The sequence below is a fragment of the Alligator sinensis genome, unplaced genomic scaffold, assembly GCF_000455745.1.
Source record: "Alligator sinensis unplaced genomic scaffold, ASM45574v1 scaffold517_1, whole genome shotgun sequence".
NCBI lineage: Eukaryota > Metazoa > Chordata > Crocodylia > Alligatoridae > Alligator > Alligator sinensis.
The window spans coordinates 1,180,690-1,207,033 of NW_005842236.1; the positions used below are offsets into that span (position 1 = coordinate 1,180,690).

General features: G+C 42.4%; 1 protein-coding gene across 1 annotated transcript in view; it reads right to left on the bottom strand.

Annotated features, from left to right (window-relative positions):
• ST8SIA1 (ST8 alpha-N-acetyl-neuraminide alpha-2,8-sialyltransferase 1) overlaps positions 1-26,344 on the bottom strand; it is a 166,176-nt gene that overhangs the window by 74,870 nt on the left and 64,962 nt on the right. The window contains exons 6-7 of the mRNA XM_025208544.1: positions 5,417-5,443; positions 3,396-3,466 (exon numbers count right to left, since the gene is read on the bottom strand). Coding sequence (XP_025064329.1) covers positions 3,396-3,466; positions 5,417-5,443 — 98 coding nt within the window. The remainder of the gene's footprint in view (positions 1-3,395; positions 3,467-5,416; positions 5,444-26,344) is intronic.

Here is a 26,344-nt window from a genome sequence, read left to right on the forward strand (position 1 = left end):
TGATGTTTACAAATGAGTCCTGGTACAAAAAAGGTTGAGAACCACTGACTAGTCCTACCTCCTGCTCAAAGCAGGACCATCCCCAACTAAATCATGCAAGCCAAGACTTTTACTAGCTGGGTCTTAAAAACCTCCAAGGATGGAGAGTCCACAACCTCTCTGGGTAACCTGTTCCAGTGTTTTACTACCCTCCTAGTAAGAAAATTCTTCCTAATATCTAACCTAAACTTCCCTCCCTGCAACTTGAGACTGTTGCTCCTTGTTCTGTCATCTGCCACCACTAAGAACAGTCTAGCTCCTGCCTTTTTTGAACCCCCCCATAAATATACAGATTTTCATATAATAAACATGTATTTGAATAATGTGAAAATTCATAGTTACATAGAGGGGAGGGGAGAAAAAGAGTGAGAGAAATCCTCAAGCTTCCTGGAAAAAGCCAGAAACTGACTGATGGGGGATTACTAAGAAATTCCTCTCTCTGGCAAATGATTCAATATTTGCCCATTACAGTGATTCATACACCTTCCTCTGAAACAATTATAGTACTATATACAGCCATAGAGAGGATTCTGCCTTAGATGCAGTTAAGTCTTATAGCTGCTATGTTTCCCAGCACTGAAACTGCAGGCGCCACAATAATTTTTGACCAATATTTTAAAATTCCTTGCTTAGAGGGGACCCCACAAAAAGTCATAAATTCGGTCAGCTGGGTTTGTTCAGAGAAAGTCACTTTAATTCTGTTTCTGTCTGTCCATCAGAAGATTTAGAACTCTTTTTCCCCTTAACGATCCCTGAAGTTACACTCCTGCCATGTAGCACTGGAAAACAAGAATCAGATTAGCAAAACTATTTTCCATGCCTGTTTGAATATTGGAAGGGGAAAGTTCCCTTATCCCTCCATGCAGCCTGAGAGTGGAATCTTTTGTTAGAAGCAGAATACAACAGCATCCCACCACAAGAGTAAGATAGGGGACTCCATTCTGAAATACAAGTACAATATTCTCAGAATACATGGCATTTATATGTACACTGCAGATCTATTTGAGGATAATGGGAGTACTAGAAATCAGCTCAAGATGTTTATAAAACACAAACTGTGACAAGTAACAGCAATTATAAATGTTTCCCAAGGGGCAGTATTACTAATTACTACCCCTAGAGTACAACTTAGAGTTTCAAAGTTGTAACTGTTATCTGAATAATTCTGTTAAAAATACACATGTTGAATAGAACATCTCACTTAGACCTTCATATCATGAAGCCAAGACAAGACCAAAAGCAAGGCAGCTTTACTGTATGAGATCTTTTTAGCTGGTGCATAACCCATTAAAAGAACGTATACCATGCATGAAATCTTTTATGGATGCCTGAAAATGCATTATAATAAATTCAAGATGGGAAGCACAAGCTTCCTATTATAAATAAGGTGATACTACAGACATATGAACTAGAGACTTGATAATTCCTGGAAAAAATGAATGTTTGCATTTTATTAGCCAAAAACAGGCTGCTGATTTATAGGAAATCATAAAAATGTCATGTTTCAAAATATTAGACAACATATTCTACTATACAGAATGAACTATCCAATCATATTTGCTTAGACCAGATGAATCTAAAATATAGAGGCTACAAAATACTATATCTACTTGAATCCAAGATGAGGTTGCCCCGCACCCATTTAAAATTGGGAAAAAAAGCCTGTTGTCTTTGTGGCAGATCACCTTTGGTGCCTGCCACTTTAAGGGCTTAGAGTGGCAGTGGGGCAGCTGGCAGCTGCAGGTCAGCCCTGATGAGGTGGTAACATGACAGCAGGAGGGCTGTGTGATTGGAGGAGGGGGCTAAGCAGCCTCCATTTTAACTCAGGCCCTCAAGGCTGAGCCAGCAGTCTGCTATGGGCAGCTAAAAGAACACCACCTGGCTAACTGGCTGCTCAGAACATCCTTGGAGGTAAAGGCAGGACCTATGGGGATGGCAGGAAGCTCCTGGACCTAGGGCATGACCAAAAACTACACCCTGATGGGGAAGGATGGCCTGGTGGGCATGCCTGTGGCAGGGTAGTTCCCCAGAAATCCCAGGCCAGTTACCTTCCCAGTGAAAGGCAGGCAGGGGCACCTTATAACTAGGAATTCTGGTTTTCTCTAACTAAAAAAATTCCCAATTATCGGATATAAAAAAGTAACCCAAAATCCACATTTTTCCATGATTAAAATGAAATGCCACTAATATGTATATGTATATGTACGTTGTTTCATTTAATCATGGAAAAAAATGTGGAATTTGGGTTACTTTTCTATATCCAAAATTTGGGGATTATTTTTTATCAGAGGAAAATTAGGATTCCCTGCTTATAACCCCAGCTCCCACTACCCAGTGGGTAATTTTAGAGCAGTACCAGGCATGTGGGGGGGCGGGTAGGCACATCTGTGGACACCTGAGCCCATGGGGTGTAAGACCCCAGAGGTCCCACAGCAGGGGCAGAGAGAGAGAGCACCTCTAGTGAGGGGACAGAAGTATTTGTGTGGTGGCCCACACAGAGTAGGGAGCACAGTGGCACTTGAAGGACTGTGTGTGATGGGTGTAGAGTAGGGTTGCAGGGGCCGCATGAAGGGCAGCACATGGGCCAATCCTCATATGAGTGACAACAGAAGCAAGTTGCCTGGAGAAGGCCTAGTGGCTGGGTTCAGCCCAGTGTGAGGCATAAAGCCAGTGGCCACAGGGTCTGAAGGGCTCCATGTGGGCCGGCCAGAGTGCCAGTAGGAAAGCTGGAAGGGCCATATAGAGTAGGGCCCAAGAGGGACCCAAAGGGGCTACATGGATCTGTGGTGGTTTGGGAGTGGCCCAGTGAGGGGCAGTATGACTGAGGCCCTGTGAGAGGGGGTGGAGTGCAAGAGTAGAATGGAAGAGGCCCAGCAAGGGGCAGAGTTTAGCCCAGCCTCAGACCAGAGCTGTTACCAATTTGCGATGCCATCTGCGAGTCATGGGACTGTATAGGAGAGGTTGGAGCTGTGTACAATGCCCTAGGCATTGAGGCACTTAATGGGCAGCCTCCCACATTCAACATCTAACTTATTACACCAAGTCATGGCAGGTGAGACAGGGCAAACTGCCCTAGACAAGTGGGTGGGCCGACGCTGAGACCCGGCCCCGAGATGGCCTTCCTGTCAGTCTTGTAATTCAAGTACAAGTGAGGGGCAGGCAGTTGGTGCAGCTCTGACTCCAGCCCTGAACTAGAGTTGGGGTTGAATTTGCAGCAACTGCCCCCTCCATTACCTCTGTCCCCCCTGTTGCCTCCCTCCCCACCCTCCAACACAGCTTCTGTCTCTTGCCACCTTCTTTCCCCCCCATCTCTGGTTCCCCCCACCTACCCCACACACCCTCCCACTACTGCTTACCTGTCACCTCTGGTTCTGGCTCTATTCCATGGAGTACATGGTTGCCAGGCCCTGGCCTGGCCATACAGCATCTGGAGGGGGAGACAGCAGAGGAGGGCAGTTGGGAGGAGAGGGGGTAGATGACAGGAGATACAGGTACCACAGGATCCAGCAGGCTCCAAAGGGGACAGGCATGGGGGTTGCAAGTGGTGGAGAAGGGCAGACAGGAGGGGGAAGGTGTGGAGGGGACCACATAGGTATTTGTCAATGAAAACTTCACCCCGTCTGCCCCAAATGCTATCTGAGAGGCCCTGAACTCTATACCCAAGCAAATATCTAATTTTGATTTAAGGCCTGTACTCCTGGTTAATTTCCAAATTTTCTTATAGAAAGAAAAGAACTAGGAATCAGGCAGGACTGATGTTATGCCCAGAAACTCAGCAAACCTGTTACAGCTGAACTACCACCAAGACTCAGGGTAGGGGTTACATATAATTGGCTAGTGTGAATGATCCTGGAGGGCTAGGGACAGACATTCAAAAAGCCTGAGCCTAAATTGATTCAATCTTTGCAAGTTAGTCTAACCTGGCTAGGCTAAACCAGTTTGTAACAGCTCAGACATCCCCTCTGGACTGAAGAAATGCCAGCACATGCCTGCAGTAGCTCAGGCTAGAAGCTGGGAGGTGCCAGAGCAGCCCTCCCTTCTCTTCTATAGTGCTGAGCTGAGAAGGGGCATGGCCAGGTCCCAGCAGGATGCTCTGATTAGGGAGGGGTCCCTACCCCTCCTGACCAATCCAGCAGGGAATTGATATTATGGTGTTTATCACCCCAAACTCAGTGCTTATCAGTCCATTAAGGAAACAACATAGGGAAATTACCAGCTACCTGTTGCTACTGCCTTTGTCCCATCTGCCACAGCACAGACCATAGCCAGCATATGGTCTGCTAACTAATGCTAAGAGGTATCTGTGTAAGGCAGAGGGGAGGGATGATCCCTGCTTAGCAGGGAGTGTGGGGGGGGGGGAGCAGGGGGAAGCCAGGGAAATGCTTGCAGTCTCTGCCACAGCTCCAGTCATGGAGCAGAGGGGAGGGACCAGCTCTGCTGTGGAGCAGACAGCCCCACCCAGCCCAGAGAGCATGCTGGTGGGGTCTGGTTTATTTTAAACCAGCAAGGGGTCTAGGACAGACATTGCATAAACTTCGATTTGAACCAAATCAGTTAAGTTTGACACCACATTCAACCGTGTTTATCTCAAACCAGTTTCAGCCATTTTCAAACTGGCTTATGTGCACTAAACATCTGTTCTCTTACAGGTTTAAACCAGTTTCTGATCGCTTAAACCAGGGATTGTCAACTGGAGGTACGCATACCCCCAGGGGTACTTGGGAAGGTCCTAAGGGTTAGTGCGGAAGGGCAGGAATGGAATGCCACCACCCATCACCCTGCACCACCTCCCCTGCCCCCACATCCATGTCTGGCCGCTGGGCTTACAATTATTAAAAAAGGTTGAAAACCCCTGACTTAAACTGGTTTATGTGTAATGTATGTCCCTAGCTGAGGTGACCTTGGAGGCAGCCCCAAACTATGATAGTGGACACAGCCTATGCTGTTTCAACCATTGGTGATTTGAGATGCTTGCATTTCCCAAATACTTAATGTGTACAACCATTCTTTGGTTTTGCAGGATTCAAACAGCTGGCAAGATATGTAAAAAGAAAGATGCATAGATCAGCCATTTCTAGATAGGAGAAGGGTGTCAATGAGTGTAGTCTACATGCAGTAAATAGAAGCACAAGGATAGCCCTCAGTTAAAACACACAGTGCCTGTGTAGCAGGAGTCAGGTAAGATATAGTTTCAAATCTTTCTAGGGGACTGGCTTGGGTTTTGTGTTCAGCATGCACACAGCTAGCTTTACAAACTCAGTGAGTATGGGGAAGAAATGTAGTGTAAGAGATTAAATGTACTATGACTAATAAAATATATAAGGATAAATGAAACAGCAGGATCAAATGCAAAATAGAAGAAAGTGAATGTAATTACCTAATGTTCCAGGTGAAATGTTTAAATCTACATGTTAGAACGACAAAAGAAAAATTACTCAGTTTCCAGGCTCAAAGCAACTGTAATAATACTTTACAAGAATTTCCACATATTTCACAGACATTTGTTGTACACCTTCCCCCCCCCCCCTTCAGACCAATAAATACAGGGGACCCTTGCCATTCGCAGGGGATCCATTCTGGAGATCTCCGGGAATGGTGAAATCCACAAATACGGCACTGTGTTCATGAACATCATGAACTCAGTGCCCCTGGTGGCTGAGGGGGGCATGGCTGTACTGGTGACAGCGGGAGCCCAGAGGTGGTGGCAGGAGACCGGTGGCGGCAAGCGTGAAGTTCCTGAGGAGCTCCTGTAAGTGTATTTAAGATGCGGGTTCAACATTCGCGAATATTTGAAATGGTGAATGCTGAACCCGCAAATAGCGAGGGTTTCCTGTACTGATGAATATCTCACTGGTAAACAGGCATTGAGTTAGAAGTAGGCTTGCTGATGCTCAAACAGGTAGTAAACAACAGAGAAGGGAATGTAATCCAGATGTCCTGGATCCAGTTCCCTGTTCTCATTCCTAGTGAAGACTCCATTCACTTGTAGCAAGAAAATGCAGTAAATAAAAATGAAAACCTTTTTGAAATGTTCAGCTCTTTACAGCACAAACGAACTGGGCTAGATTCTCAATTGGTATTAATTGGTAAAGCTTCATTGACTAACCAAAACTAAGGTGATTAGACTTACCATATTTACTTGAATATAAGATGACCTTGATTAGAAGACAACCCCCCAATAATTAGTTTTTCTATATGCAAAATGTATAAACTTGCTTTAATTTTCCAGGTGTAGAATCTACTTACTGGATGTCTGCCTTGAATTTGTCCCCCTCCTACTGCTTTAGCAAAGAAAATAAATTTGGCGAGTCAGCTCCTTTACCCTCTGCTCCCTTCCAATTTCTTCCCCCTGCAGCCCCACGGCCCCCCCCCCCCCTTCTTACTGTCAAACCCTGCTTTCCCTGAACACATGGAAGTGAAAAGCAAATATGAAAGCAGTGACTTTGAATTTAAACATAGCTGTAGTAATTTGCATATATAACCCATAGACTTCATTTAATCCAAAATCAATGCATGCTGCCTTTGTAAAAAACTTCTACAAGTTTTAGCACAGGTACTCCATAAACACACTTTAAAGAGGAACTTTCTTATATATAGTGCAGATTTCTTTTTGTAAAGAGATATGTCTATATATATATATATATTAGTCCAAAGACTTGTCATTTACCATATATATCATTGGGCTGGGCCCCACCAGAGTCAACAGGATTTCAAGCCACAGTGACCCCACAGCTCAGTACTGCTTGGTATGTGTGTGTACTCCAGAGACCACCCCCCGCTGCCAAGGATCCATGTGCTAATTACCCCCCCACACACACTTATAACTGAAACCAGGTGTTCTAGTCACAAGTCCTGGGATGCTGCAAACATGTTTATGCAGATAAGGTGCAGGGCAACCTGGTCCAGTTTCACCCGATGGAGAGCAAGCCCATACTAATCATATGTGACAAGCTAAGAGAGGGGGCAACAGAGGGATTCTGGGTAAATTGTTTGGGGCCCCATTTGATGTTTGCCATGCATTTAAGGCTGGTGAAGAAACAGGAATAGCAGAGAAAAGCACAGCTCATCCGTGACAGTGAAGAAAAAGTCAAAATGTATTCAATGTAATGGTTCACTGTGACTTGAAAAAGAGTCAGCACTGAAGGAGACTGCACTCAATGGGCACTACCACGTATCTTATTCAGGTAGGCTGCACTAAATAGGTTCCCATCAGCATCTTAGTCTTTTGACTAAGATCAAGCATTTTTGCCACCAAAGGGAGGGCTGTTAGGGCTGGATCTGGCTCTCCCAGCACCAGCCTGGTACTGTAGTACCTCTAGGGCTGGTGCCAGTTCTCTCCTGGGGGAGCAACTGCCCATTTTTTTAAAAGCCAGACCAAAAAAAAGGTTCCCATTGGCATGCCCAATATGGGTCATGTGTTTCACAGTCATGTTCAGTCTTGGCTATGTTTAATCAACTTCATAATTGGTTTCCATTACTGAGCACATTCTGTTTTTGGCATCAGCTTAATGATAGCTAATGTATTTAATGAGGTTTTCTTGTATGTGAATGTAAGATGACAGGTTGTTTCCTCTATGCTGATTGGCAGAAAAAAAAAACTTGCCTTGTATTTGACTAAATATGGTAAGAGCAGAGATCACACTCCAAAATGCATGAATGCCTTCTGCTTGAAAATTAACTGAGAATAGAATCTGTCCTTTAAAACAAGGTTCTCTCTAAGGGACAAAAGTATCCTTTGTAATAAGTGCCAAATAAAAGGAGCATTAACATCCTACACCCACTTTATTTAGAGTAAGTTTGTAAAAACAACATTCACTATCACCAATCAACATTTCACTCCAGTCTCCAGGGCTGCAGCATAGAAGTTATTTAAAGTTTCAGCACTGAGAAAAAATTCTAGAAAGGAAGACAAAGGGCAATGTGAAGGGGAGTGAAAATATTACTACAGAACTGAGCTCATCCAGCAATACACAGAAACACTGAACAGAAAACAGGAACACTGTTCAAGGTCTTCCAAAGGGCTCCCCAGTGGTATTGCTGTTCAGTGATTGTAGCAAATAGATAGGATCATGGGGGTACATTGCAATCTAACAGATTATTACTCTTATTGCACAGGAAAGTGAAAAGCACAAGGTCCTTGCCAATATATGCTGGAGAAAAATTCCTTCAGACCACAAATTTGCTGATAAGTGAAACCCTATGCAGATAAGTAAGGAGCACCATAGATAAGAACCTAACACTGCAATATCCTACGATAATACTGGTGTCCAACAATGTATCAACAGTCATTAGCAATATTTTAGACAGATGTGGAATCCTTTAAATACAGCAACCCTTTAAATACTTTATGAGAATGTAATGCTGATAAGGCAGGCTATATGGACAGCCCTACAAATGGAAGTTTTCTCTTCAAAACCATTAGAAGGATTCCTTTCTGTACTGTGACACCGACTCATTTGCTGCCTTTGCATAAGCCAGAACTTCTTCATGCTTTCTCCATGTAAACCCATCTGATAATAAGAACAATGCCATTTATCCACCCCACTTTCCATTGCACTTCAACCCCATTGGGGTTTACAAGTTGACATCTTGATGGACCACAAACACTTACTACAACAAACCTACAACATAATCCCTTTCTAATGAGTCAGAGACCATATTCTTCAATTTACAGTACACACACAGGCCACATATTAGTTACTGTCCTCCACAACAAGCTTAGCAACTCCAGTTATTAGTCAGACACCTAAAAGTGAATCATCAACTCTATGCATATGAACACACAGTCTGCAGAACCTTAATACTAAAGGGGTGAATCTAGACATGCAATTACAGTGAAGTGATAAATTCCAGAGCTGTTTGAGCTGGAGTAGACTGCTCCTGGGCACAGCATCTACACGTGCACCCAGGACAGCAGCAATCTGAGCTGGGGTACAGCAGGCCTAAGACAGCAGCAGGCTTGTGGGGCTCAGCCCCGGGCTCTGGATGGTGTCGGGGCTGGCTGGGACATGAGAGTACCTTAAGTGCAGAGATGCATGGGTAGGCAGTGGGCAGGAGTCTGGCCCCTGCTACCTGGGCTGACCAGGCACAATTTACACCCGTTACACAATTTACATACTCTCAGGGACAGTACTATCTTACAGCAGAGTTAATTAATTTACTGCATCCAAATACTAGTGCACAGGTAGACAGTAATGCTTTACTGCCAAGCCAATTAGTCTACTCTGCAGTAAAACACACGTGCAGATGCACCCAAGATGTCCACAATACTTGCCTCAGATTCCTTTGCACCCAAGAGAGAAGCATGAGATCATACAGCATTATGGTCTTTGCTAGCTGAATACCCATTTGCATTGGGAACAGAGGGATGTGAGCAAGAAGAAAGGATTAAAGTTTGGGAAGCAACTTTAGCACTGGATTTCTTTTTTTACATTCCATTGATAATATTTAACAATCTGATGCTGTGGTACTAAAGCCAAAACCTCTCTTTTACCAGCTGTTATTTCAATAGTGTCAATATTTCCATATTCCTTAACGTAGTCTCTAAGGTGGCTCCTCGGTATCTTCCTCAAGAGAACATGCAATCGTTTGCAAGTTTAATACGGCCTTAATTCAGTGTCTAGTCACTGGGCCAAATTCACTCTTACTTAAACAGGCTTCAGGGGCCCTAAGCCAGCATGAAAAGCCCTCACCAATAAAAAATTATCAGGAAGACCTTGCAATCTTCCTCCTTCCTCTTTGCTGAGAAGCTTAAAGTAAGCAAGGTGCCACCAACAAGAGAACACTGGCTGGGATGAAGGAATGACTGGCATATATCCCTACAGCAGCTTCTCACTATGGGAACTGTTAGGCAAGCCTAATGGAAACATAAGATAACAGCCCCTTATAAAATTATCCTGGAGGACAAAAGCAGTCCTACATTCCAACAGGAGGAATCATTCAGAGCATCACAGGCTTCATTGGCTCAAGCAGCAGTTTTTTATCCCAGCCAACTGGCTGGAAACCCTTGGATCTATGTACAATGCCATTAAATTCCTATTTAACAGTGGTCTGTTCTGCTTTGCTCCATTTAGTCCTGAGCCATTTCAGATTTAGAAGGCCATCATCCAGGTTATTCATCCTGTGTCTCCTGAACAAATTGTGAAAGCCAAGAACTGTCATGATGCTGAGTCAGCACTTGTGCTCCAGATGGAAAAAAAGGGAACAGTGTGACTAATGTTAAAAAGACCAACAATCATTTGGTGTTTGGGGGGTGTTTTATAGTTGTTTTGGTATTTAATAAGATATAAGCCTGTTTTAAATCTCCTGCCCTGAAGAACTGCAAATATGGTTCAGCAAACAAGCTACCATTCACAAAGTTCTCATAGAGTCTGGGAATGTTATTTCCTCAAAATAAATATGAAAAGACCAGAATAGAATAAATCATGGAAATGAATGAACAAGTGAAAGCAAAACACCTGAAGGGGCACTGTCAAACTATCAATAAGAGACCAAATTTCCCTTAACAGAGCCAAGGATGAATTCAGTCCCATGTATTTAAGAAACAAGTCTCTCTTTTTCTACCACTGTAAAATGCAAGTGCCAACTCAAATTATTAACAAAAGAATTTTTTTTAAAGGAAATACTTTTTTACATTTATGTTGCTTGCTACTCTTTCTCCTTCAGTTTTTTTTGACAGTGACATTATCTGCTTATACTCAGTTTCAGTTTCTTTCCAGTTACGATGTACCCAAGTAGTGTTATTTAGTCTCCAATTCTACAGGGAAATGCATAATATTCTCCAGCTCAAAAGCGATGCATGGGGGGGGGGGGGGCTCTGAGGGCATGTGTCCCCCCTAAAATTGGCCTTTGCCGGCCAGAGAGTAGGAAGTGCAGGCCAGTTCCCCCCACAAGAAGTGCCAGCAGCACTTCCAGTTTGCAGCCAGTGCTTCCAGGATGGTTGGTGATTGGCCACTGGGGACCACCCCCCCCCATTAGCAATCAGCAGCTGGTGCCCCCCCAGAGCCAGGAGGCACCAGTCGCCCATGCTCCAGCTACCTACCTCCTTCCTTCCAAACTTAAAAACAAAACCATTTCTATTGCCTTTTGGGAGGGGGCAATAAAAATGATTCTAGACATGTTAAGACTGCTCCAAATAAAACCAAAACCCTTATGTAAAATAGATGTAAATATTTAGAACATGCTGTAGTGTCCCTTTTAATGTATGTGGGTGCACAAGGAGAGGAGAAGAGCAGGCATGGGGAAACAGGAAAGAAGATGTTACTCAAAAGCTAAAATGAAGGTTAAAATCCTAAAAGAAAAGCTCCAATTTTGGAGAGGTAATTGAGAATTAGCAATCTCACTAAGCCCTTACCTGGTCCCCAACACCATTTTGTGGCTCAATTTATAAGCCCCTTCACTACCATCCCAGAGCTGTTACATGTTCCAGCTAGGGAGCCTCATGTCAATCTCAAGCCCCTGCTTTTAGCTCAGGAGGGTCTTCCCATTCAATCCTCCATGTAGGAGTCAAGAGTGTGGCTTTCACATATCCACACCATACACTTGGGAGGTAGAATGTTGACTTTCATGAGAACCAGAAGCAGAGAGAGTTTTAAACCCCAAATTCCTACTGCCCTGCAGCTTATGTAGTCACTTACACATGAGCAAAAGGGAAGTTCGATTGGACAGCAATAATCTACCAATTGGATTAATTCCTATGTAATAGTATTTTACAGCCAGGTGAAACAGCCAGTATTTTGCACAGGTGTACTGCATTAGACAAAGTATAAGATAATGAAAACTGAGGCTTAAATGACTTGTTCAAGGTCAGGGAGAAAGACTGCAGAAAATATTAGAATGAAACCCTCATCTCTTAAGTCTGAGGTCAAATCCTTTACTACGAGACCCAGACAGGGGCCCTGATCTTCCACTACATTATACAAGTTTCATGCCAACAGAATTCCACCAAAAACAATATGCTAGCATAAAGCATGTGTCAGTGAAAATTTGAAGCTAGCGAGCTTTTGAGCAGAGTATGGATTTCATTATTGCTATTGATTTAAAATATTTCTGTGGGTATAAACCTATTGAGAAATAGTGTCTCATTCCTGCCCTCCCCACCCAAAAAAGAGATTGCTCAGCAGCAACAGAAACAATAACCATCGCATACACACAAAAAAATTAGCAATTTCTTGCAGCGTGGCAATGGAAAAATGAATCGCAATTATGGGGAAAGAAAGAGAGCAACAGAGCACATTTCACAGGGCATTTCCTGTTTTCCTTTGTTATATATAATTCCTTACTATATTTAGTGAGGAAATTATTCAAAACACAAAACAAAGGAATAGCGAAACACTTTAATCTGGAAAAATACATTTAATTTCCTTAAAAATATTTAAATGTATAAGCATTCTCTTCCTCCAAAGAAAAGGAAACCTACAAACTCTATAGGATAATTTTATTCTAAGCTTCCCTATCTGAACCAAAAAGTATTGGAGCTACTCCCCAGAGGGGCTGGCTGGGGTATGAGGATACTTCAGCATAGGGCTAGCCAGCAAGCAGCCCCCACACTGAAGCACCCTCATGCCCCAGCCAGCCTCTCCAGCATCTACACATGTGGTGCTATGTAGTTTTTTTACTCTGCAGCAATAGGATAGTACTTGTATTTACTTGTAATACTTGTATAAATCACTTTACTTCAGCCTAAAAGGGGTGCACATGTAGACACCAAGATGTTAACTGTGCAGCTGATTAATCTACTAAGTGATAAATGTCTTGTGTAGATGTGCCCTGTGTTGTCTGGCCTAGGTCCTTAGTGTTCTAAAGTTGTTACCATATCTTGACAGGAAGTTGGTGTTTTTAGTGGAGCTCTTGGTAGACAGGAGACAAAGCAGTAGCATAACTAGGTGTGGACAATGGAAACATGAACTCTGGTTAGTGGGTAAAGGGGGATGCCAGAATAGAAGCAGAGGGGGACGGGAGAAGAGAGGCGGGGACTCAAGGCTCCAGTCACAGGGATTCGAGGCAGGAGTCCCCTTGTTAGCCTCACACACACATAAAATGGGAGATGCTGCGTCTCTAGGGGGAGGTCTCAGCATGGCCAGCAGCCAGGAGGCTAACCAAGCCCCCCAAGTTGATTTTTTTGCTGCAAAATTAAGAGTTTCACATTGTTGTTCAGCATGCAGAAAAACTGGCAGCTATACCTTAACTCCATAGTTGCTGGCTGAACCAACAGATACCTCCTCCTACAGCATTATTTCCTGCTGGTCCAGAGTGTAAACACTGTCACGTACACCAATATATAGCAGTGTTGGGCCTGAATATCCACAGTGCAAAAAGCCTTGTTGTCCACATTCAAACCCCTCCTTAAAACTCTTCTTTGCTGTGATATTGATAAGAAACTAAGATGATAATAATAATAATAATAATAATAATGGTAAGAATAAACACTTGTATAGTGTGCACTCTTATTGGCAGTCTTCACCGAAATGGCAAGGACCGAACAGATATAAACAAACACTCATCCCTAAAAAAGTCCCCTCCATTGGTTCTACTGTACAGGGAAACCTGCACTGTTCTGTAGATAGAGATCTTCAGTTTCCAAGGCTTTCCAAAAAAAACAAAAACACAGTAGTCACCATGAAAAAGTAATCAAAATTGCTAACGGATAGCAGGGGTATTTCCCTGCCTGAGTATTGGAAAAGGTCAGATATCTCAACCACTGGTGTTATAGATATTAGCCATAGCTGCGTTTACAAAAAAAGTATAAGTAATGAATATTCAGCAAAACATTGAGAGTTACAGATTTGGGTGGTCAGATACCCATGTAATGAGTTCAGTATAAAAACCTAGATAAGTAAATGGGAAAGAAACAGAAAATGAATAGATCAGGCAAATGTATTCCAGACAACATAAACAAAAAAAGCAATCTTTATGGTAGCATGAAACATTTTTCCATCCAGTTGGGAGCTGGCTTCCAGGATTGTTGAAAGGACTGCTAACAGTTTTCTTTCAAGACAGGGTCACGCATCAGAAAAATTAACCTCCCCACTTCCCTCCAAGGGGGCCACCTTGTTATTTTCAGCAGATAGGACCAAGAACAAATTGATAGGACCTGGAGAAGGCACGTTCCTCTAGTCCCCAAGGTAGAAGCACAAGCTCCTTACATCCTCACCTAATGCACCATATTGACTTCAATACAAGACAACCCTGACTATAACAGGACCTCCCAATAGCCAGATTCTACATATGGAAAAGTTTTAAGTTTCTTATCATTTTCCAAGTGTAGCATCCAATTATTGGAGTGTTGTCTAGAAATCATCCCCCTCCCACTACTACAGCAGGGAAAATAGTGACTGGGGGTCAGCAGCTCCCTTGCCTTCTGCCCCTCACCCCACATCTTCCCACTGCAGCCCTCCTGGTTCATGTGATAATTAGCCCCCACTCAAGACTGGAACTGGGAGTTCTTGTCATGAGTCCTGGGACTCTCCAAAAATGTGCATGCAGATGAGGTGCAGGGCTGCCTGGTCCATCTCCACCCCACAGAGGGCAGGGCCACTCTAACCACATTCAACAGGCTGAGAGAGGGGATGATAGAAGTTTGATGCTGTTTGTCATACATTTAAGGCTCATGAAAAAACAGAAGTCATTGCAAATGGGAATGAAAGGCATTGCTCAGGTGTGGGGGTACAGAGAAAGTTTAAATATATTTGATGTAGTAGTTCACTATGTCATGCTATGGAATATTTTATCCCAATTGTACATCTTTATATGGCAGTCTTTTGAAATTTTGTCAAGGCATTTCAAGATCCTTTTAAATGGTTCAGTGCTGTCTGTCCACACCCTTAGTTACTTCAGTGGACCAACCCCTCAATAAGGATCACTGGAGCTGTACTACCAAGGAAAATGGAGCAGGACTGAGGCAGCCTAAAAGAGAGTGTAGAACCTATGTGCGGATGACCCTGGATAAGCCTACTCTTCCGTAACAAGGTTCTTAGTCTTGCTGCTGAAGAAATAAGCCCTGCCCACTCACTTCCACTCTGCATATGCCAACTCAGAAATATGGTGGTGAAGATGGCCAGACAGCACCTGAAATTCCCATGTGTTCAAGAGCACTGGCTTGGCATGTCACTAGGGTGTCCTCACCAGTTCTTTTCCAGGGTTGACACACACAGAACACAAACTTTGGACTTGACTCCTTGGCACTGATATGGAGCCCCCTGCTGCCACATAGTCACACCACCTGGCACTTCAGCAGAAGATACCAGAGATCCAAAACAGTTTGGGCATAGAACCTGAGCACTGAACATGGTGTTTCTCTGAGAAATGAGGCAAAACCTATTCCAGCTGGATGAATCAGAAAGAAAATGATCTTGAGAGTATCCTCTGTTGGAGAAATATTATGGAATTCCCTCAGCTGGTTTTCCTTAAAGCAGTATGACCTAGTCACAAGTCCTTCATTTTCAAGCACATTAGATTCACTTGGAGATATAATTAACTCACAAAAGGAGAAACAAAGAGAACGGCTATTCAAGGAAGTAATTCATCTTCATTAGGCTTTTATCTCTATTGCCTGTAATGATGTTTTGAAATGCTTGCTTCCATAATACAACCCTGTTCGTTCACACACACACACACACACACACACACACACACACACACACACACACACACCCCTACTCATTCCATTAGCCTGAAAGCAGCATAGAACTCAATTATATCTGCAACAAATTCAGATTTTTTTCCCAGTAACCCTTTAAGAAACTACATATAACGTTTGTAGATGGAAGTGACAGTTATTTTTTCCCATTTTTTCCCAACAAGCACAGTAGCTTGTTACTACTGCGCAGTAGCATAGCATCATGGTTCATGCCCAGTGACACTACTGCACAGTAGTAACGAGCTACTGTGCAGTAAGCATCTCATGTAGATGTGATCACAGAATGGTTAACAATTTGCTCCACCATATTTGCAGATATTGAAGCTAAAATGAGTGGTTGTTAATTCCCTGGGTCCTCTAGTACTTAACCATTCCTCTGTAAGTTTCTGAGGATATTTATTAAGGGTTCAGAAACTGCTGCAGCTAGTTCATTATGTGCTCTTGGATACATTTCTTCAGAGTCTGATAGCTTAAATACAACTAACTTTTCTAAATAAATATTATTTAATCTGTTCTTTCTTTACTCTTCCTTGTGCTCTACATACCATGTTATGGAAATTCACTGTGTGAAATATTTTATCTCACTTAAAACCATTTTGTAAATACCTCAGCCTTCTCTTGTTTACTCTGTTTCCCAGTTGAGTAAGGGACCTGTACTTTCCTTCACCTTTCTCTTACTTCTAGATGCTGCAGATTTGAATGCTGAAGATTTTGGGGTTTTTTTGTTTTTTGGGGGGGGGGGGGGAGTTGGGCTACTTATACCCAACTGTGACCTTGAAACTGTTTTGTTTTTCCACTTTTAACCACTTTTTCTATCTGCCTCCTAGGGCTTACTACTGTACTTCCCTGAATTACTGCTAGAGCCCTTTGAAAGAGGCACAATATATGGTATGCATCACTCCCCAGATATAACAGAAGATAAAAACTTTATTCAATGCACATCTTTCCTCCTAAGAGATGATTTTTTAAAATTTTCAAGTAACCATACACTAAGAAATATATGCTTAATCTCTGTGTTCTGTTTTGGCTTTTGTGCTTACAGCTACAGATCTGAGGAAGTGCCAGGTGCTTCCAGTAAAAAAATAAAATGCAATAGGACTGTACTTACCCACAGTTTGATTTTGAAACATGAGAGGAATAAAGGGGAAGGGTGCTTTAGTTTGGAACCCACACCCTTAGAAAAAAGCAGCAAACAGCAGCCCCACCCTTCACACACATTATTCAGGAAGAAAAAGCAGATAGAGGTGGTGTCAATGGGTGTTTTTATGCATGTAAGCACTGCAGCACAGGGTGCTTTGAAAAGCACCCAGTGCTGCAACACTTGCAGTTGTATAAGTGGCGAAATGTGCGTCAGCATTGTGAAAATGGCAGTGGTGCGCTTTTGAATTAAAACACATAGAAGGTGCTTTAGTTCAAAAGTGCACTGCTGCCATTTTTTTGCATGCTGATGTGCATTTCACCGCTGATACAACTGCATGCAATGCAGTGCAGCGTGCATCAGCTCACATGCGGAGCAGAATCAAATAAGTGAGTCTACTCCAAAGAGGTGGATCTCCAGCATATCATGGGACAAAAAAAAAAAAAAAAAATCGCATATAAATGCCCATGTTATTCTAGGCTCAAAGAGGAAAGGAGACATGTGATACACTTGCTGTCCTTCACGCTCTGTCATTTCCCTAGTGAAAAAGTTCAAATTTTAATTCAGTCTGTATAATGGCAGTACCTGACTAATGACCACACCTCAAAACCATCACTGAGGCCATTCATTCCATATGCTACTTTTAGTACAAGAACATGAATGACTGGTGTCTCCCGAGACTGGGGGGGCACCATGGTGGCAAGTGGCGAGTGGGGACCGCCCACAGCTGCCAGTGTCAGTCTCAGGGAGCGGCAAGTGGGGACTGCTCGCAGCCACCACCAACAGGAGAGAAGTGGGTGGCAAGTGGCGGCAGCGAGGGAGGGGTGGGTGTGAGTGGCAACCACCCGCAGAAGCCGGCAGCTACTTCGGTGGCAGCCAATTTCAGGAGGGGCACGTGCCCCCCCATGCATCACCTATGTACAAGGAGCAGAATATGCATCCTTTCTTTGTGGGCTAATGTACAGAGCAAAACAGTAGAGGATAATTGTGCCTAATATGCCAAACTACTGATGCCAGCCTTCTCTTTATCATGAGGAAGAATCTTAGGCCTTTATGAGCCTCCCACACTGTCATTCTTTTTTGATTGTTCTTTCACTATAGCCATCTTTTATAGTACCAAGAAGTACTGCTACTCTGCAAAGCAAAAACATTTCAAGAGTGATTTTTCTCATTACTCCTCTTCCAGATACAGGGACTCTTTTCCATAAGCCCAAAAGCAGGGTGCCACAGCTGAGACAGCCCTTAATGAATACAGAAAGTGGTTGCCCTTGGTCATGGCTCCTGGCTATAGCTGCCTGACCCTCAGTGGCATTAAGTTATGTAGATAGCATCAGACTTTGGGTGGGTTATATTTGACTCCTCAAATATAAATGGAAATTTCAACCTCTCAGCACCCAAGAAATCTCTCCCCACCACCACTACAGAGTCAGGGAACCAGTGCTGAGAGGGAAACAGTAATGAAAACCCCATATCTGCATATGAAACCTAAGTAGATGACCTTTTTCAGTGTCTCTGGGTCCCCTACACAGCATCAACTTACAGCTCAAAGCATGTGGTCCTACTGTGAATCACAACTTAAGTGAATGAATCATGTACTATCCAAGTTTTCTGTTTGCATAAATTCACATGATTCAGCAATTTGGAAAATACCACATAACAACACATATTCTATTTAAAGTTACAAAGTTACAAACCAGGAACAAAATTATTTTTTTAAGTGTTACAAAACTGAAAACATTATGATTTTTTTTATTTGGAAATTTCTAATTTCTCAACAAAAATCTGTGTTAAAAGAAACCTCTGACCAGCTCTATTTGTACAGCTACAGCCAATAAAAACATAAGTATACATAGGAAATATTTTTTTCTGCTTCTTAAAGTGACTTATTTCTAACATTTTAACACCATCCAGCTGTGGAAAAAGAATATGATGAGTTCTTGCCAATTCTGACTCAGGCCAATTGCTCCTTCGCACCTGCTTTATTTTCCTGCTTGAAAAAAAACAGTTCATTATATAATTGCCAGATTTTAAAATTTAAAATCAAATCAGGTTTAATCCAACAGTTTTAGAATCTTATGAAGAAACCTTTGTTTTTCATAGATCATAATACAATTTATTTATGGATTTTGATTCCATTAAATTATCAGCCTGCATCAGCCAAGCACAGCACATCAGCAATTGGATATATCAACCCGTGCTAGCTTTAGAGAACATAGGTAGCAAGTTTTGTAAGGGCATGACAAGTTTTAGGACACCCTGGATAGCCCACACTAAAACATGGGTTGTCTTGTGACCTTACTGTGAGTTGGGTTAATGTGGTAGATGTTAATGTGGTATTTATATGCTTACCCATGTTAGCTTTAACTTTGTTAATACAGATATAAATAATAGTGAAAACAAGGCAACACAGGTTTCAGCATGGGTCCTCCAGGGTGATTTACACTTTATGCTGAAGCTACATGTCACATGTTACCTATGCTCTCTAAACTTACCATGGGGGGTCAACACAGCCATGGCACAAAAGCATCTATATTCGTTATGTCAATGTACCCTTGCATACACCTAGCCCTTCTGTTAAGAACTGCACATGGTGGCTTAGCTATAGCACTAGTAGCTCACATCTAGCTCACAGCTCCTTTCTGCAGACTCCCTTTGGGCTCTGTCAGCACTGGTGCTTTCTGAACATCTTCCTTAAAGTTTATTGGGTTAATTCTTATTTTACTTCCTTCTCACAGAAAACATACTGTGCTCCTAGCATATGTGGGCTGGGAATAAGTGGAGCTGGCATGGAAGACTAGAATTTCTACATGGACAGCCCTGGCTTCCTCCAGGTGGACCTTCATGTTGACATTGTTGGTGGCAGAGCTGAGACTCCCTGCTGAGAGATCAAATAGGTTCTCAGATAGTGCAAATGGGCATACGTCCATTGACTTCAAAGCAGCTATTAACTAACGGTGTGCTTCTGTGAGGAAGGGAATCCAAAGTTTTCTCTCCTTTGGCTGCTTATCATTATGGGCACACACACAAGTGACAATTTTTGCCAGATCTGGCCACAGAAAGCAGTCTATAGCCATGACCAAACACAAATACATGGCTGTAGACAGCTTCAAAAATGGCCAGCCAGGTGAAAAACTCTGTAGGGTAAGAATGTCTACATGTAGCCACTGTTGTGATTCCAACCTGTGTAGATAAGCCTGAGTGAAGTACTCATACTAACTTGTTCAGGTATTGGTAATAGTACCCAATATATCTGAAGTCAAAATGTTTCTTACAATGAAGTGGGTGTTCCATTAAGAGAAATCTTCTAACAGTGTAACACAAAATGTGTCAAGTGTAATGTGTTGGCTCAAATCACTATATAAGTATGCATTTGCTTAAAATTATCTGCAAGGTCACTTCACTGTTATACTTGCCATGTTGGTACAACATATGGCAGAAAAAGAACTAATAGACACACATAAAAGCAAAATGTAAAATAGATGCATTAATATCAAGAATGATGCTTCAAAGTAAAAGTACCAAAGGGCATTTATACATATACCTTTTAGTTCTCGGACTCACTGGAGATCCACTGCTTTGGAGCCGACTCAATTAATCAAGTCTGCACTGCCCGGGAGCCAACACACACCACACTGCGCTGCTTGTAATTGTAAAAGCGACAAAATGTGCATAAGCACAGCAAAAATGGTGGCAATGCACTTTTGAACTAAAGCACCTCCGAGGTGTTTTAGCTCAAAAGCACACTTCCACCATTTTCTTCATGCTGACATGCATTTTGCCACTTATACAATAGCAAATGTTGCAGGGCCAGGAGTTTTTTAAAGCACCTGGCACTGTAGCACTTGCATGTGTAAAAATGCCCAACGGTATCATCTATTCCCAGAGGGCAACATCACGGTAGCTTTTTGACTCAGATCTTGCTGCTGCTACAGGAAGGCTTGATTATGCAAGGTGCACAGTAGCCTAGATTAATCCAACAAAACTTTATGTCCCATTGATATCAATGAGACTACTCACATACTTAAAGCTTTAAGCACACATTCAAGTAAGTGTTTCTCTGGATTTAAGTCAAAGTCCCTTGTACCTTGTACCATCAAGCCCCATAATGAAAACAAGTGGGAAAACTACTACAATTGAATTAAAAGAATCGCTTATTTAAGACTTGAAACCTTCTGCTGATTCACAAACCTAATAAGGAAAATCAGGCAGCTGTTACATTAATAGCAAACTTTCTCTTTGGTTTTGCTGGCAATCTCTTCGATACCATACATTGATGAGATAGCAGAGGGAGAGAAGTTTCCTGCTGTAGTTTGTCAGTAAAATGAAAACGTGCAAGACATTGTGAGAATGAGAAGAAAAAAAACAGAGTCTGGCCAAATGGTGATGATTTTGCCAAGACAAAATTTTGTCTTTAAAAGCAAAACACCTTTTTCCACTATAGATTATGATTATGATCATTATCCAAATCTTATTGTAAAATGTGTGAGATATGGACACAAATATAAAAGACATTTATGCAAAAAACTATATTAAAATTGAATGCCTAAGCATCCCTAAATGAAAAAATTGCATTTTTTCAAACCAGTTTATGAAACTTATGTCCCAGACCTCTTCCGGGTTTAAGTTAAATCACAGTCCCCCAGCCTCCCAGTATGCTTTGCAGCCGTGGACTGGGCTGTGCAGTCTGCTTCAGAGAACAGGGCTGGCCACAGCGCTCTGCTCCCTAGCTGGGGCAGTGAAGGCTAGCTAACAAGGGGCAGGGAGGATGGAGGGCAGGGCTGGCTGACAAAGGGCAGGGGGACAAGCCTGGTGGGGGATACACCCATCTACAGTCTACTGCCGCCCCAGACAAACCCCAGCTGGGGCCTGGGGCCTGGAAGGGGAATTTAATACCCCTTCCCCTGCTCAAACTTACAGCTGGCTACAAGTGTGGACTACAAATCCCAGAGACACCTGGAAGCAGGAACAGGAAGTGATAAGCAAACCTGCAGAGTCCTGCTGTTGCAATTCTGGACTGCAAATCCCAGAGACCTCAGGGGCAGCAGGAAGAAGAAGTAAACACAGCCAGAGAACTGTGCTCTAGAGCCCCCTGGCTTCTAGCCTAAGCCAGTGTAGGCATGTGGCTGCATATCCTGAATCAAAGGTAAATATAGCTGTTCACTTCTGTTTTGATTTAATCTGTACAGTTTAGAGTAACCTGCAAAGACTGAATCAATTCAGCCTTGAGCTTTTTGTCTGTCTGGACCTAGCCAAGGGATTAAATTTCAGTCTGCAGGGCTTGTTGGTGAGTTTGCTCTCAAGCTGCTGCATTAGCATAACTGCAACCCAGGGTTGAACATCACTGTCCCTCTCCAAACTTTCTTGCCTGGTGCTGAAGTCAAGGTCTTTGATCATATTGGGAATTAAAAATCAGCATCAGGGGAAGAGTAGGAAGAGAAGCAGCAGATATCACCTCTTGCATTCCTGAGATATGCTCCGAGACTGACACTGTTGTAGTCCAATAAAGGGGCAGGTCTGGAAATTTTATTAAAACAACAGAGGCCTCTGTCATTTCACAGTACACCCCAAATTAAGCAAAGGAAAATAATTGGCTCAGTCACAAGGATAGAATGTGGAGTGGTCTCCTAAAGCGACATGGACAAACTACATTGTCAGAAGTAATTCTTGCCCTGCCCTTACCCTTTACTGCTCTTACTTCTAGATGACCTAATCAGGGTTTAACTTGTCTACTTTCTATTTCTGATGTATCAGTTTATTGTATTAACCAAACCCTGATACCAAACTGTAGGCATTTAGGAAGACATGTATAATTTTTTACTGGCAGAGATTATCAACAAGAATTCTGATGTGCCATTCTGAATGCCTGGCCGACAAATCTAATATTGTATAGATGATTGAGCAAATATTAAGAAGGTTTTCTATCAAATTAAATAATTGTTTAAGGTATGCTTGGGAGATTTTTATTTCTATTGACTTAAGCAGATTGAAGTCAAAACGGTCTTCAGGACCAGATCCAGGAAAGATTATTAATTGGCACTAGGATGCAGGGAGTGTTTGAAAGGAAATCTAATCTTAGCAGATTTCATGGGAACCTAACATCTGCAAGTTTGACTGACATTTCAGATCTCAGAGACAGCACCACAGCATTTGTAGAACTATTAATATTATTCCTTCATCTTGCTCTAACGCTGTGAATTGGATTCAGTAAATAATGGACAAACACTAAAAAGGTCAACCCCCCTCCCTCCATCCAAATTAATTAATTCAATGTAAGAAGATAATTCAGATTCATATTGAGCACTAAGATGTGACAATTAGGTCTAGTCATTCGAGTTTCAGACAGGCTTTTTTTCTTAGACGTCTGATACTGCTTTTCAATTACTCTACTGTAAAGACAAATAAAAAACTGAAGGTTGATGCTAAGCATTCCATCTTCCTTTTATTCATAAGAAACATAATACCACAATGTAGCACTAGACAAACAGGTGGTCTTTTCCAGCATCCCATCTCTGACAGCAGCTAGTGTAGGATGTTTCAGGGCCAATGCTGGATGGTTTCAGACAAATTCCTACAATGCAACAAATTATGGCAACCCACAAAGCTTCAAATGTGCATAAAACTGGGTAAAAAAGAATAACTTGCAAAAAGACCTATCTGCCTTCGGGGTTGTTTTGCTTAATAGAGGTGACAGCTTTTATGTATAGACTGCACAGTTCAAACAAAGGGCCCAGTTCTGGAGTCCCCGAGTGCCTAGAGTTCCCAGCCCTTACTTAGCTATAGAGTCGAGTCAGAAGGGGGTTATGTTCCCTTAACCCCTCCTCTCAGATGGTGATTCTGGCTAGGGCAGGGGCTATTATCCTGATGATTACTGCTGTGAAACAGTGGTCAGGGAGAATGCAGAGTGATGGAAGACATCAGAGGAGTACTGGTTCAGTACTGGCTAGAGTAGTTGTTCAGAGGCACAGAAGTGGATACATTTCTCTAGGAAAAGGAGTGAAACAACTTACTCCTCTTAAAGGGGAGGGAGGGTATCAGGGAAAATGTTATGGTTCCCTTAGTCCCCATTCATTCTCTCATCTGCTCCTGGATCTGTTACAATCTACCCCATTGACAGCAGTGAGAGTCCACATACAGAAAGTAGAAGGATGAGGTCATTAGCAGGGAGCACATTTCCATCCACTCTCCCTAAAGTCTCCCAAAAATAACAGCAATTGTACAACACCATAATCTGAAGGAAGAAAATAGAAGGGTTGGTATCAGGTGCAGATCCAGGGAGGGTGCACAAGTGTTAATGACCTTCTCTTCTTTTTAAACGTTTTAATATTTCATCAGTCAAACTATCCTTTGTTCTGCAATTCTGCTGTTAGGAGTTTCATTACCAGGAGCAGCTATTTCACAGCCCTGCAAATTGTTTTTAACCCATTCCAATCTTAAACTGAATAATACAGCCCTAGGTCCCTTGCCTATTAATAATGATTCTAATTTATTTTTAACTGGAGAAAAATGTGTGTTGTTTTTTATATGTGATGAGGCACCTCACCATCTGCCCCTCCCTTTTCAAAATTCTAGATCTGCCCATGGTTGGCACTATGCAACAGTTTGCTAGATTATTCCTGGAAGACTGAAGAGCAATCAGGTCTGACAGTATTTTTACCCTATCATAGGCAGCTACAGGGTTCTCCTGCATAACAATGTTGAATCCTTTTTTAAAAACTGCCACTATGTTATTATTCACTACATTTGCTGAAGAAATTGTTCCTGCACAGAAAGGCTCACATATTCCAGCTCATGGCTAAAACATCCTTCAACAAAGACCAAATAAATAGTATTCACAGAGGTACTCTAAATACAATCTACCTGTGCCATTATGTTCAAAGCAATGACTATGTCGCTTCAGGTCAACTTAATAGATATTTTATAATTACTGAAAAAAAAAGAGATTGCCTACCTCCACAGCATTTCTCTCCTGATTTGGAAGTAATAATACAAATGAAAAATCAGGCACTTTTACACATGCTCTATGGATGGGGGGAGCAGCACTTTAATTAGAGCGGCTCCAAGAGCCATGCTAACTAAAGTGCCCCCGTGTCTCCTGTATCAGCATCCCCACACTTAAAAATGGTAGCTGGGCAACTGAGCTAAAGCTCATTCAACGAGCTTTTGTTCAAGTGTCCCTGCCAACATTTTTAAGCACTGATACATGAAATGCAGGAGGCTGTTGGAGCACGGTAAACGCTCATGCTCCAGCTGGCTCAATTAATCGATTAATCAAGACTGCTCTGATGCGCTGCAATTCTAGCACATCAGAGCAGCCTCAGCGCTCATGTATAGGCACCCATTACCTTAAAACCATGATATCATATCCTCCAGAGCCTCCAAATCGATTCAGACAATGATTCAGAGATTCGGAAGGCAGTCTTTCAGGGGAACAGAAACCGGGGGGGGGGAACTGACATCTGTAGCTGGCCAGTGACTCTGATCTTTCCCTGAGTCCCCTTCCAATCACGGTGCTCTGGGGGAGGGACATAGAAACAGTACATAACCCTGTGTCTGCAGCCTTTCTGTTCCTTTTGTGAGTTGTTCCTGCCTCACCACCAGGAAAGCCCCCTGTTACAGGCTACCATCCCTGCTGTTTTCATCCTGCTGTGCCTTAACACACACAAAATCACACGTCACAAGCTTTGCTTGTCAGCACCTTAAGGTGCAGTTTCCCGGAAACTTCTGCACCTATCTCCTTGAAACTTGGCAGGCTTCATGCCCTCAGAAGGGGCTACCATCCCTGTTGTTTTCATCCAAATCTTCCAAAAAAATGACAAAGTTATAGGTATTTCAGTGATTCTCCATTATAGTCTATGGCTGAATCACCAAATCTCTCTGAATCAGCGCTGAATCATCTGAAACCGATTCAGCCAAATCGATTTGGGACAGCAATCCAAATCTCCAAACTGAATCACTGTCTTCCAAATTGGCTGAATCTGAATCAAATACTTTCCTATTCCAACAGGCCTAATGGCAAATATTCCAGCACTATGGGAGACACTAGAGAGAAACTTGCTTGCACCTACTTGAAATTAAGTCACTGCCATGTCCAATATGCCTAACCATAAATTATCTGGTTAGGATAAGCTTTTTCGGGAGGGGCAAATGGTGTTGCAGCATCAATTTCTCTAAATCTGCCATAACATACTTGAGAGAAAAATTAAGATGTCAAGCCTCATCAATATCAACCTACTTAAAGTAAGGGCAAAAAGAGATCAGAAGAATGAAAATGAGAGTAGAAACTTCCATTTGCTGAGGCTAGTTATCTAGACTTTAAGAGCCAGATCCTAATCAAAACCACTGATCTAAATGCCCTTGAATTTAATAGAAGCTTGAATCTACAACTAAATTTAAACATCATGGAGAAGCTTTTAACCATAGACTAGAATAAATCAAATTCCCTATTTGTTATAAAAATGGAAGACTTGATTTGTAATTTACATTTGAGGCCCATACATATCTCCATAGCACAGTTATGATCATTCTAATAA